Raw genomic sequence first — 15,831 nt, 5'->3', positions numbered from 1 at the left:
CTTACATCAGCAAGTAAAGTTTTGTAAGCTAAATTATTCTGCAGTTACTCTAGAGCAAATCATTTCCATGGCTTTGAACGTGTCCATTTCCCTAAAAGTCCAATTGTATAGTTCATTTTTTTTTTCATTTAAAATCATGCAAAACACCTAGCAATCGTAAAATCCAATATGCAACTTAACTGGAAAATTGAAATATAATTTTCAGCATTCTTGCAGTGCATATGTGAGGACAGGTGCAACAGAGCCACTGAAGGTATCAAATCCAAACAAAGCACTATATTATAGCTGTGGTTATATCTGTGACACTGATTTATTTTCAAGCAGTTAATTTACAGTGTTTATATCTTCTTGGTGCCTTTACCTGGTAAAGTTTTCTGGTCCTCAGTGACTGTGGGGAATTGTTTCACCAGCTCTTTATCCCCCTTCTTAAGAGTGAGCCAGCAGTTGCACTGAAAGTTCAGTTCTTGTTTTGTATGCAGCTCTTGTAAGTGCAAAGACTTCAGATGCCAGCCCTTAAAGCCTGGCACATCATCACAGCTGACTCGGATCTTGTATACATCTCCCAGATCTCCAGTCTCAACCTGCACCAAATAGCATGAGGAAGAGAGTACTGTCAAGGCTGGTTCACTTGGAAAGATTTTCCCCAATCCCAGTGTAGAATTTCTAAACTTGACAGTAAATGAAGGAAAAGTTGAGTTTGAGGCTGGGATAAGTGTATGATAGAATCAATCCTTTTTATTTCATGGTATAATCACGGGGGAAATGATCTCCTTTATTAGTATTGTAAGCATGATACTCTGTAAGCATACATACTGTAAAAATGATAACTTTGGAGTGAGTCACAGCTAAAATTAGTGAGATCTTTGCATTTAGGCTATTTAGACAAAAAGTAACACAGAAAGTTTTGACCCTACTGGATAAAGAGAGCATTAATTTACAATTACAAATTCTAATATCAGCAGCCAAGCGAGGTATTAATTTAAAGATGATTACTGTGAGCCTGGAATGGCAGAATTGTTTAGGTTGGAGAAGACCTTTAAGATCATCTAGTCCAACCATTAACATAGCACTACCAAATCCACTAGTAAACCATGTCCCTGAGTGCCACATCAGCATGTTTGTAAATACCTCCAGGATGGTTGCTCAACCACTGCCCTGGTCAGCCTGTCCCAGTGCTTGGCAACCCTACTGGGGAAGAAATGTTACTAAATTGTCATTTGCTAAATGGCTTTGCCTAGAACATAAAACTACTTTACAACCAATTCTTCATAAAAGGAAAGGGATATTTCTGAATAAAAATAAATCATTTATATTACAGAAATAACTGTGTAGGACCAAACAGCCCTGTTCCTATACTACAAATAGAAATTCAATAATTCATTGCTGATTGTGGATAATGATTTTCACGACATTAATCACTTCATGATAAGTCTTCTGAACAACAGGAATTAATGTGGCAGCCATGCACTGGGCAGCTGTAAGAAAGACAGGATGGGAAGTGATTTTGAGTGAAACAACTGAGAACTAGCAATTTTTAAAGGCAACAATTTTTTTTATTAAGCATCAAAATACTTAATACAAAAAAAAATGTTGCCAGTGGCTTTTTTCTTCTCCCATATTGCTGCTTTTTTTTTCCCATATCAGTCACAACATAAGATTTGGTGACTTTCCAGGGAATAAATCCTTAGTACACCCTATAGCATCACAATAATAAACTGAAATTAGCCTTATACAATCATGCCCTGGCTCTGACAGCACCACCAGCAGATTGGCTCCTAAGACAGAGCACAGACCTAACAGATCAATTTATTTTGTTTCTCAGCAGAGCTCTGGACGTGACAGCCCCTCACTGCTGACCTCGCTCGCTTAAAGCTAGCTCATGTGCATTTGCACAGTGAACACAAGCATGTAGGGAAGCATCAGCTACTTTATCCTAATTAGAGAGGTACTGAAAAAATGTGCTTTTGTCATTTTGGGAGAGTTGGACATCATTTTTAGTTACTGCTATGCACATAAGAAATAGTAAAATATCAGAGTATGAAGAGGAATAATTAATTGAAAATAAAGCTACCTGCCCAAACCATTTTACAGGAATTTTATGACTGGTTTATGATGCAGAACTTATTAAAAGAGGCCTTCGGTAGGAAGGAATTGCACTTGATGGATTAAAAGATCCCTTCTGGTCTGAATTTCTTGAGGTAAGTATTATAAGTGGTTGCCATGCCACTCCTACACAATTTCATGACTCAGGGCATTGTTTAAGGAGCAGGGAAAAACTCCTTTCCATTGCCTATAGAACAGCCCAGGGCTGCTCGGGACCTCTCAGCTCCTGAGCTGTAACTCCACAGGACTCAAAAAGACCACACAGTAGCTAAACACCAGAAAAAAGGGCGCCAGACCTTTCGTCTCTCTAAGCCTAGCCTGCCCTGCCTGTCTCTGTGCCATGGTGCTGACAGAGATCAAAGGTGTCCCTGACTCAGTCCCCACTCCTGCACTGGGAAAAGGGAAATGAGTGGCAGAGTTTTGCATCAAGATTTTCCACTCATGCTGTGTTTGTTGCAAAGGATATAATTAGCTACGTATCATTAGCTGTGGTGGACTAAGTGGATTAATTCCTTGCAAAATATGCATTCCACCTGATTGAACTTAACTGGAGTTATTTGGGTTCATTGAGAGGAAAGTGCACAGGTTCTTCACCCACCTAAACTACAGGTCTTCCACAGACAACAAATTCATTACTTCTTCTCTTTCATAACCAGACTACTGGCTTTTAAAATTATTGCCTGCAGATTTTTTTTCTCATGCAGGGATCCCACGACTGTATCACACAGCTACTCTAAATGCTGTGAACAATTTATTCCATAAAGCTCTCTGTTTAGGAGTTGCAAAAGTACAGAACTTGGTTATTTTTATGTGACAGGGCAAGCTGTAATTCACATTTTACTTTGTCTTCTGCTACCCTAATTTGCAATTTGCTAGGATTCTAAGTTGTCATAAATACATGTGGTATAATCATTGTAGGAAATGCACAGAGGAGATTTATAGGAAAATAATTCCAAAATACAGGACAGAGTATTTAGAAGCCACAATTGTCCATTCTGTTTCTAGAATCACAATCTCAATCAATTCCCTGACTGCCATTGAACCAGCAAGTACTAATAATCATACTGTTTATGATCCATGGAATTAAACACCAGCTATTTTCAAATGAGTGTATTAGATAGTTCCCCTTTTTTCATGGATTTATGTTTTCACTTACAGCTGTGGCCAGCATTAGCCTTTTTGTTCAGCTCCATCATTGTACCCAGCACTGCCATTACGTCATTCTTGCAATCCTTTTCTGACCAGTTTAGTACAAGCAGTTTTCCTTTGGAATATGATATTCTGTCTTGGGTACCAAAATTGTCTGTTCCCTCCACCAGTGTCTATTAATGGATGCAAGTTGAACTTTGAAGACATATAATCCATCACAAAGCCTGTATCCAGTGAATGTCCTGGTTTTAAATTTGTTGAATATTTGCAAGATGATACTTTACCTCATTCATTACTATAATTCTCTAATTAATTTTTTCACATTTATTTCTTCTAAATAGCTTTCTGAAATATTCAGAACTTGAAATCTTAGCTCAGTTGGCATGATTTGTCACATACTAAACAACACAATATGTTTTCCATTACATGATGGAATTTTTAACAGTGAGGCTCTTAAAATTAGGAAGAGCCACTGGGCTTCTTAAGATCTCAGAGACAGGTAACTGATAAAGATGATTACAGAATTTCATAGTATTTAAAATCTTTTCCTCTTTAACTCACACAGGGCTTCTCAAAGACATCATGCCTAGGGTAATGAAAGCCTTGTAAATTTTACTGTTTGGGTGCATATTTAAATATAATTCCTTTTGATTATTTTCTCTGTTAAAACCAAAAAAAAAAAACCCCAAACAAATCACACCCACCCCCCCCCCCCCATAAATTATTCTACTCAATAGGGTTTTGTCAAACCTACTAAAATTCAATTGGACAGCCATCTGTCACAAACTCCGGAAATCCTTCTGCTTCTTTAGAGCATCATCTCATGCTGTGAATTGGATTATTGTATTATGTGATTTGAGACTTTCTGTCACCTTTTTAATCCTTAACACAAAATACATTCAAAATTTATTGTGTATTTATCAGCAGTCCTACTTAAGGAGCACTCTTGCTCATTTTGTACTACCTCATTTTGTGCTAGTGTTTTGGACAACAGTTTTGGGCATCCTAAACTCCCACACTGTCCCATGCATTCTAAGATTCTCTGGAGAACAGAGTGTGTACAATACAGCAGGACCTTCCAAAGACACACTCTGGCAAACTTACTCTGTTAGCAACCAAGAAACAAAGGTGACTGTGAGAAAGATCTATATACTCTACAAATCTATTCTTTCCATGGGAGATCAGTGATTGATTCCAGACTACCAAGGAAAAAAAAAATTCCACCTCTTCACTGGTTTCTTGCCCTGCTGCCTTCAGCGCTCCTGTCAGATTTCATAACATTGATGCATTCACCTATTTTTAAATTTATTTTTTAAAACTTAGGTGTTCTAATTAAATCCATTCTTTTTTTAAGCAGCTCAACTACCATACTACACATTTCTGAGACTACTAGAACCCCACTGTACCTAAGAGCATGCTTCTATTTTCTCTCTTTTAATTTATTCTTTATGCTTGCTATGTGCAATTAAACTCCACCTGTTCTTTCATAGGAGTTGATTGGGCATATTTTGGATGGAATAATCATTCTGAATATGATACACATCTGTGCATATACTTGTGTGAGAACACCTGGAAAATCAGGAATTTACATGCCTTTCTGTCCTCAATGTGCAATAAATGTATCTCTGAGATCAAAATTAAGCTTACTGTTTCAAAATTATGTGAGCTGCTTATAGCACATAACCTGTTGTTCTTTTCACTGCACTATACTATTAAGGATGTTTTTCTAGGACCAGGATCTTGGGGGGAGGTTAAAAGTTCATTTATTCGTGCTTTTTGGAAAGCTGAATTCACAGCTTGTCCTCATTGTGATATCACGTTCACGCCTCCAGCCTGCTGCTACAGCAAGAAAACATCAGCAAAGTTTCTGCATTCTTCTGCATAGTCTTAGTAAGAACAAAGAAAGGGAAAGCAAAATGAAGCTGGGTTTATTGGCTCAAGCACCTAAAGAGGTATGAGGGTGTTTATGGAGATACCTGTGAATCCCCAAATGCCCCTTTATACCAGAGCTGCTATTCTGTAAGCTGCACTGCACGCAATGCAGCAAAGAGATAAAATGTCATGCACAGTAAATAATGCTCAAATACTCCTAACTTCTTCATACAGAGCAATAAAAACAAGGACACAAATAGCTGTGGGGAAAATACAGGCACTAACCCCAAGTCTATCCAAAGCATGAACAAGTATTCAGACAGCTGCTGGGGTGGAAGGCTACAACCCATAATGTACCAAGGATAGTAGACTATGAGAGACAACCACAACAGACGCACAGAAATACAAATTTCTCCTGGTGTGATACCCAATCATTGAAATTAGGCAGCCTTAACAAGGAGTATGTGCCACTTGGGAAATTACCAACACGCTGGACGTAACAGCATCACTGCTTTATGCAATGGTGCTTGCCAAAATTCAGTCAGCTGGTGCTCCTGCTCCACAGATAGATTCTGCCTCTACTAACCTCTTCAGTTTATGCTCATGGAATAGGATAAGAAGCTTGTTTTGTTGCTCAGTGTGTTTCCTGTGTGTTTTCTGATAAGCAGCTGCTTCCTTGTCCTTAAGAAATCCCATTTATCTTTTCATTTACTCCCCATAAAGTTCCTAAATTGCTTTAGCTTGTTATTTAAACTAAAAATTCAGCCTGGATCAGGTCATTACAATGAGGCTTTGACATAATTTTCTAAATGTAGTTTTGCCATTGTTTTCAGAATGTTTATTGTAGCCATTGAAAAGTCTTTCTGAGCTGTATAAAACTGCCTCAAATTGCAAGCTATTTCTCCCATCTTGCTGGCTAGAAGCTGTACTTCATGACAATCAACAGAATTTGCAATGACCTAGCCTAGAAAGCCAGGACAGAATTGAAGATTTAAAAGATTCTATTCAGATGAATCCTCTCAAATCATCAGCATGTGTGTCAGGTGGATGGGCGGTCAGGACGGTGTTAGGGTTGGTTTTAATACTGGCCATCTATAAGCTATTGCTTCAGGGTTCACCACACTTTGATATGCATGAATGCATTCTCTAGTGATTTGTGATTATCCAGAAAAATCCTGTGCCTGCTGACCTGAGAGACAGAACAATCCTGTGGAGAGTGGATACTACTTTACAAAGATGGAAATGAAGGAAAGAAAAGCCCACTTATGTCTCCTGGGAGTGCTGCCCAATCCTTCATCTTCTGCATTCACAAATAATTGTATATTGCCTTTTGTGTGAACTTCAACTCAGGAATCTTTAGGGATTCAGAAAAAATGCTAGGTGAACTGGTGAATGCAATAAATTACACAAAAGAGTCCATGGTGCTGGCTGTAGCTAGCAGAACAGGATTAGCAGGAGGAGATGACCCAAGATCTATACTTATGTCATTCCATCTTTTTAAATAATTACATCATTTTTTAACAGACAAATCAACTGTGTGTATATATATATATATATATCCTAGAGGGAAATGTCAGGATAAGTTCTTTGTAGTGCTGTATATTTCTGACTTACAATGAATTCATCAGTGGCTCTGGGGAGAAAGCACACACATCCAGGGGTTTGTGGACAAAGCAGAAGCTCATCACTTTTGCCTTTTGAGCCATAAATCACAAGGGTCCTTTTACACTCCTGTGGTTCTGGGGAATCTCCATCTGTTTTAACCTGCACTCTCCACTGTTGTGCTGAAACAGGAAAAACATTTTTAGCATCAATCTACGAATTAAACAGTTTTAGGATCAATGGTAGAGAGCAATGGGTGCCTTTGAAAAGAAGAGCTATAGATTACCATGGTTTACATCCCATTTACTATAATAAATAATTAATAATTAATTTTTTACAATCTCTTGAAGATAAGTATACTTGAGATTCAATAAATATAAGACAATTGTTGAAGTGGGTATGAAAACAGAAATTAATACCTAGGAAGCAGAAAAAAGGCACTTTGCTTAAGGGTGTTTTCTGCATTCTTTGTATCAAAATAGTTACTTTAATTTCAGCAATAATTTTCATACATTTCAGTTCTTAGAATGTTCTTATGTAACATGAAAAGAATATTAACATTTTGAAAGACTTGTATGTGATACACTTGCAAGACCTGCTGGCTAATGCATAAATAGCTAAACAATGAAACTTCAAAAATTTTTCAGATTTTTCTAACTTAATTTGTCATGTTCAGTCTGCTCATTTGTCAGATCAGATCACTCATTAGGGTTGAATACAAAATTCAGGAAATTTTGAAGAGAATAATTCTTTATTTTTGAAGAGATTTTATTCTCACCTCATGGTTTGGGCCTTTTAGAGGTTGTTTTTTGGTAAGTCACCTGCACTCATAACAGTGTTAGAAGTCCAGTATGCCACTGGGAAGCTGTTTCAGGTGTGGGAAGAATACAGGGTCTTACATAGATAGTATAGTTTAGGAAGCTACTTAAGTGCTTGAAGGTAAATTATCATCTGAATTCAAAGGAATTGTTTGTTGAAAAGACACTTGATCCTGCATGGAAAGAGGAACTTAACAGTGGAAGCCAATTAAAAGCTTTTGTCTACACTGTGGCCAATACTGTGATAATACAATAATTTGCTAATGGGACTGATATAAAGAGAACTATTTTGTGATTTTGTGTAAGCTCCCAATACAATTTGCTGAATTTTAGAATAATTTCATTTAGAAAAAAAATCAGATGTGACTTTTTCTTACAGAACTGTGTGCTTTTTTCCTACCTTTTTTTTCTTCTGCCTGCTTAAAGATGGAAACTGGATGAAAACCTGATCTGGTTGCCTTGATTTATAATTTTCCTTTTTTTTTCTTACTGGTTTTTTAGCTAATCCTGTTTCAGTTTTGGTTTTTTGGGGTTTTTTTCCTCTTGTTATAGAACCTGTTTCTGCCTTACATCTGACTGTTCCCTGACTCTTCTGGGCTCAGCTAGAAAACAGCAGGCAAACACTCATCTCCCAGCCAGTCTTCTGAGTAACACACAGGCTGAAAGGCTCCCTCCATCTGAACTCTTATTTTAAGGTCATTCCCAGCAATGAGTCAGATGTAGTGTGTGGAAGATCCACACTTTGCCTAATGAGGAACTTTTGCTGTTTGATATTTGTGCCAGCTTTGAATTTTATCTCCTTGTGCCAGGTTGGCATGTGGTACTCTTCAGGGTGTCACACTCGGTGAAGTCAAGCATTGTTTGAGCTTTTGTTGTTCTTTAGCACTCCAAGGGTTTATGAGGAGCTTCAAATTTTTACAAAGACTCCCAATATAGCCCTGAGTCTCTTATCCTGTCCAACCATGCTCCATTTTGAAGGTTGTCCCAGGAACACAGCAGAGAGGAAATTAAGATAATTTTGCAGTTCTGTATTTCCCAAGTGGAGGAGTTTTTTCTCTTTGTGATATCCCTCTGCTCCAGGAGAGAGCAAGCCCCAAGTTAAGAGAAATCACAGATGCATAGCTGGCTGTTCCCTCCTCAAAGAGGCAGCATGTTCAGAGAAGGTATTTCAAGCAAGGTGATTTATTTTAATTAATATCCAGGATTGTGTTTATAATTATTATGTCAGTAGGAAGGCTAGGACACCAGTTGGAAATTTTCCAGGGAATAAATCAATGGCTACAGATTTAAGGCCTCTTAGTGTCTGTGATTCTTTATTCTCCTACACTTATTTTAATGCTTCTACAGTTTATTAAATGAACTAACACAGACTGACTGCATTTTCTCTCAGTTCAACAAATTCATTTAACCTGCTCATGCCAGAGGAATCAAAACATCCTTTGTCTAATGTTCTATTCACTCAGACATCTTGGTGAGGATGGCTACATGAGACAGAAGACTGATGCCAAGTATTTACTGTGTTCAGTGATTTCTATACCTCTCCAGGAGTGAAGTTGTGGAAGTGAGATAGCTGGGCTTAAATAGGTCATTTTTCTGTGTTTCATCTGTGTGGCCACATTAAAAAAGACTTTTCCTCTGATATCACTGACCTGTGTTAACTTCCTTTCAGAGTGATTAGTGTGTTCATGTGTTATTGTACTTCTGCAGCTTACATGTAAAGCTAGAGCCATTTACTTTGAGACACCAGTGCAGGAAGCACTAAAATGAATAGCAGGGGAAAAAAACAGAATTCTGGGGGGAAAAGTGTCTCAGAATTCCCTCTTTACTATAATGATATAACCAAGAATCTGATTCACATTACAGAGATTTATCCAGAGATCTGTTAGAATTAGGGATAATTTCTTGACTTTCAGAAATTAAATGGGATCAGTATAACTATTTCCTGCTGGAAATTCTTTTAACCACCAGTCTGGAACCTGGAAGTTTCTTCAGAAAAACCACGAAAATCAAACCCACAATGATTTCTGTACACAGAAATCTGAGCATGGCAAAACCTGAAGTCAACATTTCATCGTATAATTCAGAAAGCTGAAAAAGGAAGGTTTATTTTGTGGGTTTTCAAAATATGAGCCATTTATGTATTTTTTAAGGCTTTCCAAAAGTGTTTTTACAATACACTATTTCAGGTGTTTTTTGGTCTTTAGGCCTAGAATAACATTCATACTTTGCAAGACATAGGAGTTGGTTGCTTATTTCCTGAAGATTGTAGAAATTTATGTTGCCTTGAGACAGAGCAGTCAGTCTGCTTAATTATTTTTCTTAGGGATTTCCACCTCCATCTGGCAATGGTAACATGCTGTTGCTGCTTTTTAGAACAGGGTCCATTCCCCTTTAAATTTGGGAATCCTGTGATTATTCTTAGCCCATTATCAAGTACTTGCAAGGAAGGGAATAATTCCAAAACAAAATTAGTCACAGCAGAACTTACTGAATATTTTCTCTTTTGATATGAGTTTTCTATATGCCTTGATACCAAAAACCTTGCACCACAGAAGAACCAGCTGAGAAATATCTATTAACCAAACTCTGCTACTGAACCACACTTTATTTTCCACCCACAAAAACTCACAAAACCTCAGGACACCCTACAGGCATCACATTACAGGAAGCCAGCTCCTTTTAGCTGACTGCAGCGAGGATTTCATTGGAACATACTGTGTTGTCTTGTCTACTTGCTTTGAAAGAAAATGATTTCCTATGTGCTATTACAATAGGTCATCTATTTTGAGGCAGAAAAGGAAAATAAATAGAGAACACAGAAGGAAAAACTAGTAAAATACCCCTACCATGTAGGAAACTTTTAGAGAGTAAGAGAAAGTCCCTTTCAAATCAACTTCAAATCCCTCAAATCAACTTCATTTGAGAGCTGAGAGCATCTGTCTGCTTTCTCCACTAGGAAAATACATTTTCTCTATTTATCTTGCATCAAGTATACAAGGAGGAATCAGAGGCATACAAATAAATCTATTCCTATGCCTGATTTGCCAGAGCCTCTCTGTATTGTGTAAATGTACAAAGGTTACTGAGAAAACTTGATATGGGCAGACTGCATTTTGGCAGAATCCATAGCCGCCAGCAGCAGTCACAGGGATCTGGGATTTATGCCTCATTAGAGCTGGCATAATGCCAGGCTGACTGAAAAGGAACAGAGAGCCCTCAAATCACCTGCCTAGCAATGATGACTTTCAAAGTTTCCTCTTTGGCTAGGTGGTTGAACAGGTTACTAGCCTCATCCAAAGTGAATGAGATTTCTGACATTCAGAGTGACTTATAAAGTAATTTGTTCTGTATCTGGTGCTTTAAACTTGACCTAAGCACATTGATCCTACCCTGAAAATCAGCAAACACTGAATTATGCCAATCAGATTTTTATGACTTTCCCTGAAGCCCATTTGCAGAGTGCAGCTCATACAGAATATGGCTACATGAGTGCCTAAAACATTGGCTCCCTAACATCAGAACTTCCACTTGCCTCTTATTCAGTAAATATCTGTTACATGGAAAGTGTTCCCCCCCACTCTGAAGGGGACTGCTCTTCACTATTCTACCATGTAGAATCTTCACTGCTACAGGTGCTGGGAAAATCTAAGGGAATTATTTTTTCTCCCAGGACTCTGCATCTCTGGAATGGTCTCTTTCCAGCTCTGACATTGGCACTGAATCATGATAGAAAGACACAGAACTGACTACAGGATATCTTTCCAAACCTCTTGTGATGGTTGCCTCCTACAAAGCTCAATCATGGAAGGTCTATGAGATCACTGATATGGCAACACAAACTAAACTGTGAGAAATCAGTCCCAACCACCATCTTTTTTACATAAGGAATAAAAGTCCAATCTCTGACCTATCTCAGTTCCTCATTGGAGTGAGCCCATGGATAAAGCAAAGATGGCTTAAAAGCAGCTCAAGCTAAGCTGTCATATAGCTAACTGACAGATAATTTCCTAAAAATGTTCTTCTCTTTTATAACCTCTTTTTTCAGAAGCTCTGATCTCAACGGTCTCTGGGTCCTCCTGAACATCTTGGCAGTGTGACATTTCAAAAGCTGGTTAAGAATTAGCCACTCCTTTCTCCTCATAATCAATATATTGAGTCTGATCACTCTTGACGCTCACAGACATTGAGCAGCCTGTGCATCTGTGCCTGCTTACTACAACATAATGAAGAATGAAACTGTGCTGGAAAAAAATTTGAACTGGTAGTAAAATATGGTCTATTTTCTAAACATAAGGTGAAACAGATATCATGGTTGTTTCTCAGAACTGTGCACTTAGCAGAATGCAGACTCCAATTCCAAGTCACTTGTGAAAATCAACTTTCTCTGTGAGAAAGTCTTTAGTTACTGGAGTTCGTCACTCTCCTTTTGTCAAAGTCATGCTTTTCTGGAATAATAAAGCTGTTGGCTAAACAGTTTGATTGAATGCAAATGATTTCATTCTCACTGAAACTGGAACTAGATTGAGAGACTAGGACTCATCCTACAGAAAGCAAGTCACTGTTTTCAGAGACAAATGGAAACACTACTTTTTTTAGTTTAGTTGTACCCATAAAATTCCCAGAGAGAGTTGCACAGAATAGCCATTTACAGTTAAATGTTAATAAAAAAATATGTGTGTCAGTCTGTTTCTCTTTTCTGGTTAGGAAGAAACACAGAGATGGTAACTATTGCATTACAGAGATGAGAATGTCTTTGTAGATATAGAAAAAGAACGCTGGGTGGGGAGTTTTTTATCTATGTCTTTTTATTAATGAAGCAGATTTTGGCAACTGAATGCACATACTACATTTAGCTTCACTGGAGCATTTGGAGTTTAAGCTTGCATTATTTCTGGCTACTTTGGAATTTTGACCTGAAAATGCTTCCACTGACACTTCACAACACATTTTTCAACTTGCTGATGTTTGCTAGGGGACCCGTCCCCAAGTATTAAATGACAGTGACATTGGGGTAAACAAAAGAACACTTGAATCTCTTCTCAGAGGAATTCCTGGTTGATTTCAGAACAGAATAGTAGAAGAAGGAAGAAAACCAGAAATGGTTTCTGTGTTTTCTCAATTGCTTACAAAGGTTTAGTCCTTCCTGTAGAGTACTGCCAGCCAATTTGTCATGCTCTCTCACAGCTGATATACAAGAAAACACACATGCAAATGAGGTCATTTGCTCACATATTTCTCGCAATACTGATTTGAAAAAACTATGCAAAAACTATGGTATAGAAAAAAGTGGTTGGAAAACAGCTCTTACCTTTAAGAAATGTCTTCATTGAACTGCCATGGTCTAAAATATGAACAGGAAAAATAATTGTGAGCTAGCTTTATTATCACTTTTTTTTTAAGTTATGGTCTTATCTGGTGTAATAATTAGGTATTAAGTATATACTGCAGTTCTATAACAAATTTTCTTCAACAAAATACTTACTATTGGCAGTTAGCTCCCTCTCTGTTTTCCCATCATCTTGATATTCATCTAACCATCTTTCATTGCAAAAACAAAAATAATAAGATTAATAAATACTATTAGTATAGTATATATCATCTGATCATTACCTTTTGTCTCCAATACTATTTTTTATACACCTTTTATCAAGTTACACCTTGAAACTACTTTGAGGATCAAATTTTCTTTTATACCTTCAGCACAGTTGGCCTTATTCATATAAGAAGAATTTGGTTCAATTTGCTCCAGGCAAAGAACAATTTTCATGGTATCTGTATGAAGTGAGTAGTACTATATGGAGTATATTGTGTGAAATACTAATTATTTATTGGTTCAGAGACTCAGCTGTACATGTGAGAGAGTTATAAAACCTGCAGTGGTTAGTTATAGTTATTGCACTAAGAATTATATATAAAACCTTCAGGTCTGGAAGTTTCTAAAACTTTTACAGATCTGCAGCAATAAACTGAACTTCTGTTCTTAATTTATTTTTCTTTTACACTGATGAACTTAAGGAGCTTTTCTGCAATATCATTTCATTCATACTCCTTTCAGTTGAACCCCCTTGTTCACACAATATTTACCAACCTTCAAAAACCTCACTTCTTTAAAAATAAATAAATACGTGCTCACTATCATCTTCTATTCTATTGACTCCATGTTGATGTTATATTTGTTTAAACCCAACATCCATAACACATTTCATTTCTTGTATGGAACCAAGCTTTATGAATAAATCTCTTATGCATGAAGTCTAAGCTCCACTGTATTTCAACTTTTTTGCAATAAATAGCTTGATTAACTTTTGAGACCTACCTCCTCATTCCATCCTAAGAAACAAAAAATCACTAGCAGTTTCTAAAAGTAGAAAGCAATTTTTGACAAAAAAACTGGACACAGGACTCAAGATGCAGCCTCACCACTGCTGAGTGCAGGGGGCAACCACAGCCTTGGTGTACACTATTGCTGATCCAAGCCAGGTTGCCACTGGCCATCTTGGCCACCTGGGCACACACTGGCTTGTGTTCAGCTGGCAGTTGACCAGCTCTTCCAGATCCTCTTCCACCAGACAGCTTTCCAGCCACTCATCCCCAAGTCTGTAGCCTCTCCCTCAGTACCCCTGTGTGGATCCCCTCCATTCCAGTAGACTTGTCTGTGTCTGAGTGCTGCAGCAGGCCACTGACTCTTTCCACTTTGTTTGTGGGGTTTGTTCTGCTTCCCACTCCTTTCTTCTAGCTCAGGGGGCTGGCTACAAGGAGAACTGGTATTACTCTTGAAGACTGAGGGGAAGAAGGCATTAAGTGGCTCAATCTTCCCTTCATCCAGTGGGTGAGGTAGCTCTACTTGGCTACCTCACCAACTGTGTCAGGAGGTTCTCTTCCATGGGCTCCAGGAACCTCCTAAACTCCTTCTCCTCTGCTATTGTATTTGTAGTCCCTCACGAGAACAACAACTGGCAATTGTGAGACTTCTTCCAGCTGCTCACATTTACTTTTGTCTGCCTCTTCCTCCTGGCTGGCTGGTCTGTAACAGACCCAGACCCTTCTGGCCTTGTTGGCCTTCCCCCTGACTCTTACCCATAAATGCCCAACTCTATCAGCACCACCATCAAGCTCTAGAAAATCAAAATACTCCCTAACATACAGGGCTGCCACACCTCCTCTCCTTCCTTGCCTCTCCCTGCTGAAGGGTTTATAGTCATCCACGGCAGCACTGCAGCTGTGCAAGTCATCCCACCCCTTTTCCATGATGACAACTATCTGACATTTCAGATCTTTACACACAATACTTCTTAAAAGATTGAGAACTGAAAGCTTATTTCATTTCACATGGTTTCTATATAATTTAAGTTAAAAAAAAGTAAAAATCAATGCACCTTTCCTCTTATGCAACATTTGGTTTGGGACTTCTCTGCATTAGGCTATTACTCCTTTCCATGCCAATATAGGAACTTTTTCCTTGTCTTCAGCTGCAAAATTTTGCATCACTTGTATGTTGAACAACTCTGGGGTATTGCTCAAACATCTAGTTTGTGGGCACATATCTGCTCTAAAATTTTTTCATTACGTTGCTGGCAGGTAACAAATTCTTTTTCTCCATGAATGACATACCTATTACAAGGAAATACAACCTCGTGAGCTTCCTCTCCTTTTTTATGTTTGATGACAATCTTATCCAGGAACCATCCACTGCCTGTGTTGAAATGACAAAAGTTTATGATGTGAAATCATGCTATTTTTTAAATAAATTTTAAGAAAAAAAGCCCAGATTATCTTTTTCTAGCAGAAACACAGATCATATTTAGACAGATCTCATCTAAATAAATAAGATATATTAACAGAATGAAAGCTTTATTATTTTTTGTGTCTCCTAAGAGATGCAATTCTTTTCTGCCTTTGCCTGTTTTAATTTTAAGAGGGGTGGGTTTTTTCCCTTGGAGAAAAATACATGCATATATCTCTGAACTGTCAACACCATTCACATCCCAGCCTACATCTTTTGATTATTCTCAGTAATCAAGCACAATGATGTTGGGACAAAACTGTTTATGCCCATAATCAAGATTTGTGTGAAAGCTGGAAATCTTTGTCCTCTGTGAGTGAACTTCTTATTGTACATATAAAAATATTAATTAAAAAATCTTTAAAACTTATGCTCTCATGTGCAAATGGAGTGGGGCTGCAGCCTTGGAGGGGGTTTTTATGTCTTGGTGCCAATAACCGGCAAAACTGAGGATCCAAGGATCCAGAGCCAGCAACCAGAAAGACTGACTGCCTAAGGCCAGCT

At 38.0% G+C, this 15,831-nt stretch overlaps 1 protein-coding gene across 1 annotated transcript in view; it reads right to left on the bottom strand.

Annotated features, from left to right (window-relative positions):
• LOC132326289 (lipoxygenase homology domain-containing protein 1-like) overlaps window positions 1-15,831 on the bottom strand; it is a 126,480-nt gene that overhangs the window by 66,131 nt on the left and 44,518 nt on the right. The window contains exons 14-18 of the mRNA XM_059844288.1: window positions 15,156-15,237; window positions 13,027-13,082; window positions 12,853-12,885; window positions 6,739-6,908; window positions 362-581 (exon numbers count right to left, since the gene is read on the bottom strand). Coding sequence (XP_059700271.1) covers window positions 362-581; window positions 6,739-6,908; window positions 12,853-12,885; window positions 13,027-13,082; window positions 15,156-15,237 — 561 coding nt within the window. The remainder of the gene's footprint in view (window positions 1-361; window positions 582-6,738; window positions 6,909-12,852; window positions 12,886-13,026; window positions 13,083-15,155; window positions 15,238-15,831) is intronic.

This window comes from Haemorhous mexicanus, chromosome 1 (assembly GCF_027477595.1).
Source record: "Haemorhous mexicanus isolate bHaeMex1 chromosome 1, bHaeMex1.pri, whole genome shotgun sequence".
Classification (NCBI taxonomy): Eukaryota; Metazoa; Chordata; class Aves; order Passeriformes; family Fringillidae; genus Haemorhous; species Haemorhous mexicanus.
Note: the sequence above shows the minus strand (reverse complement) of the source record. Positions and strands in the feature narration are given on the sequence as shown.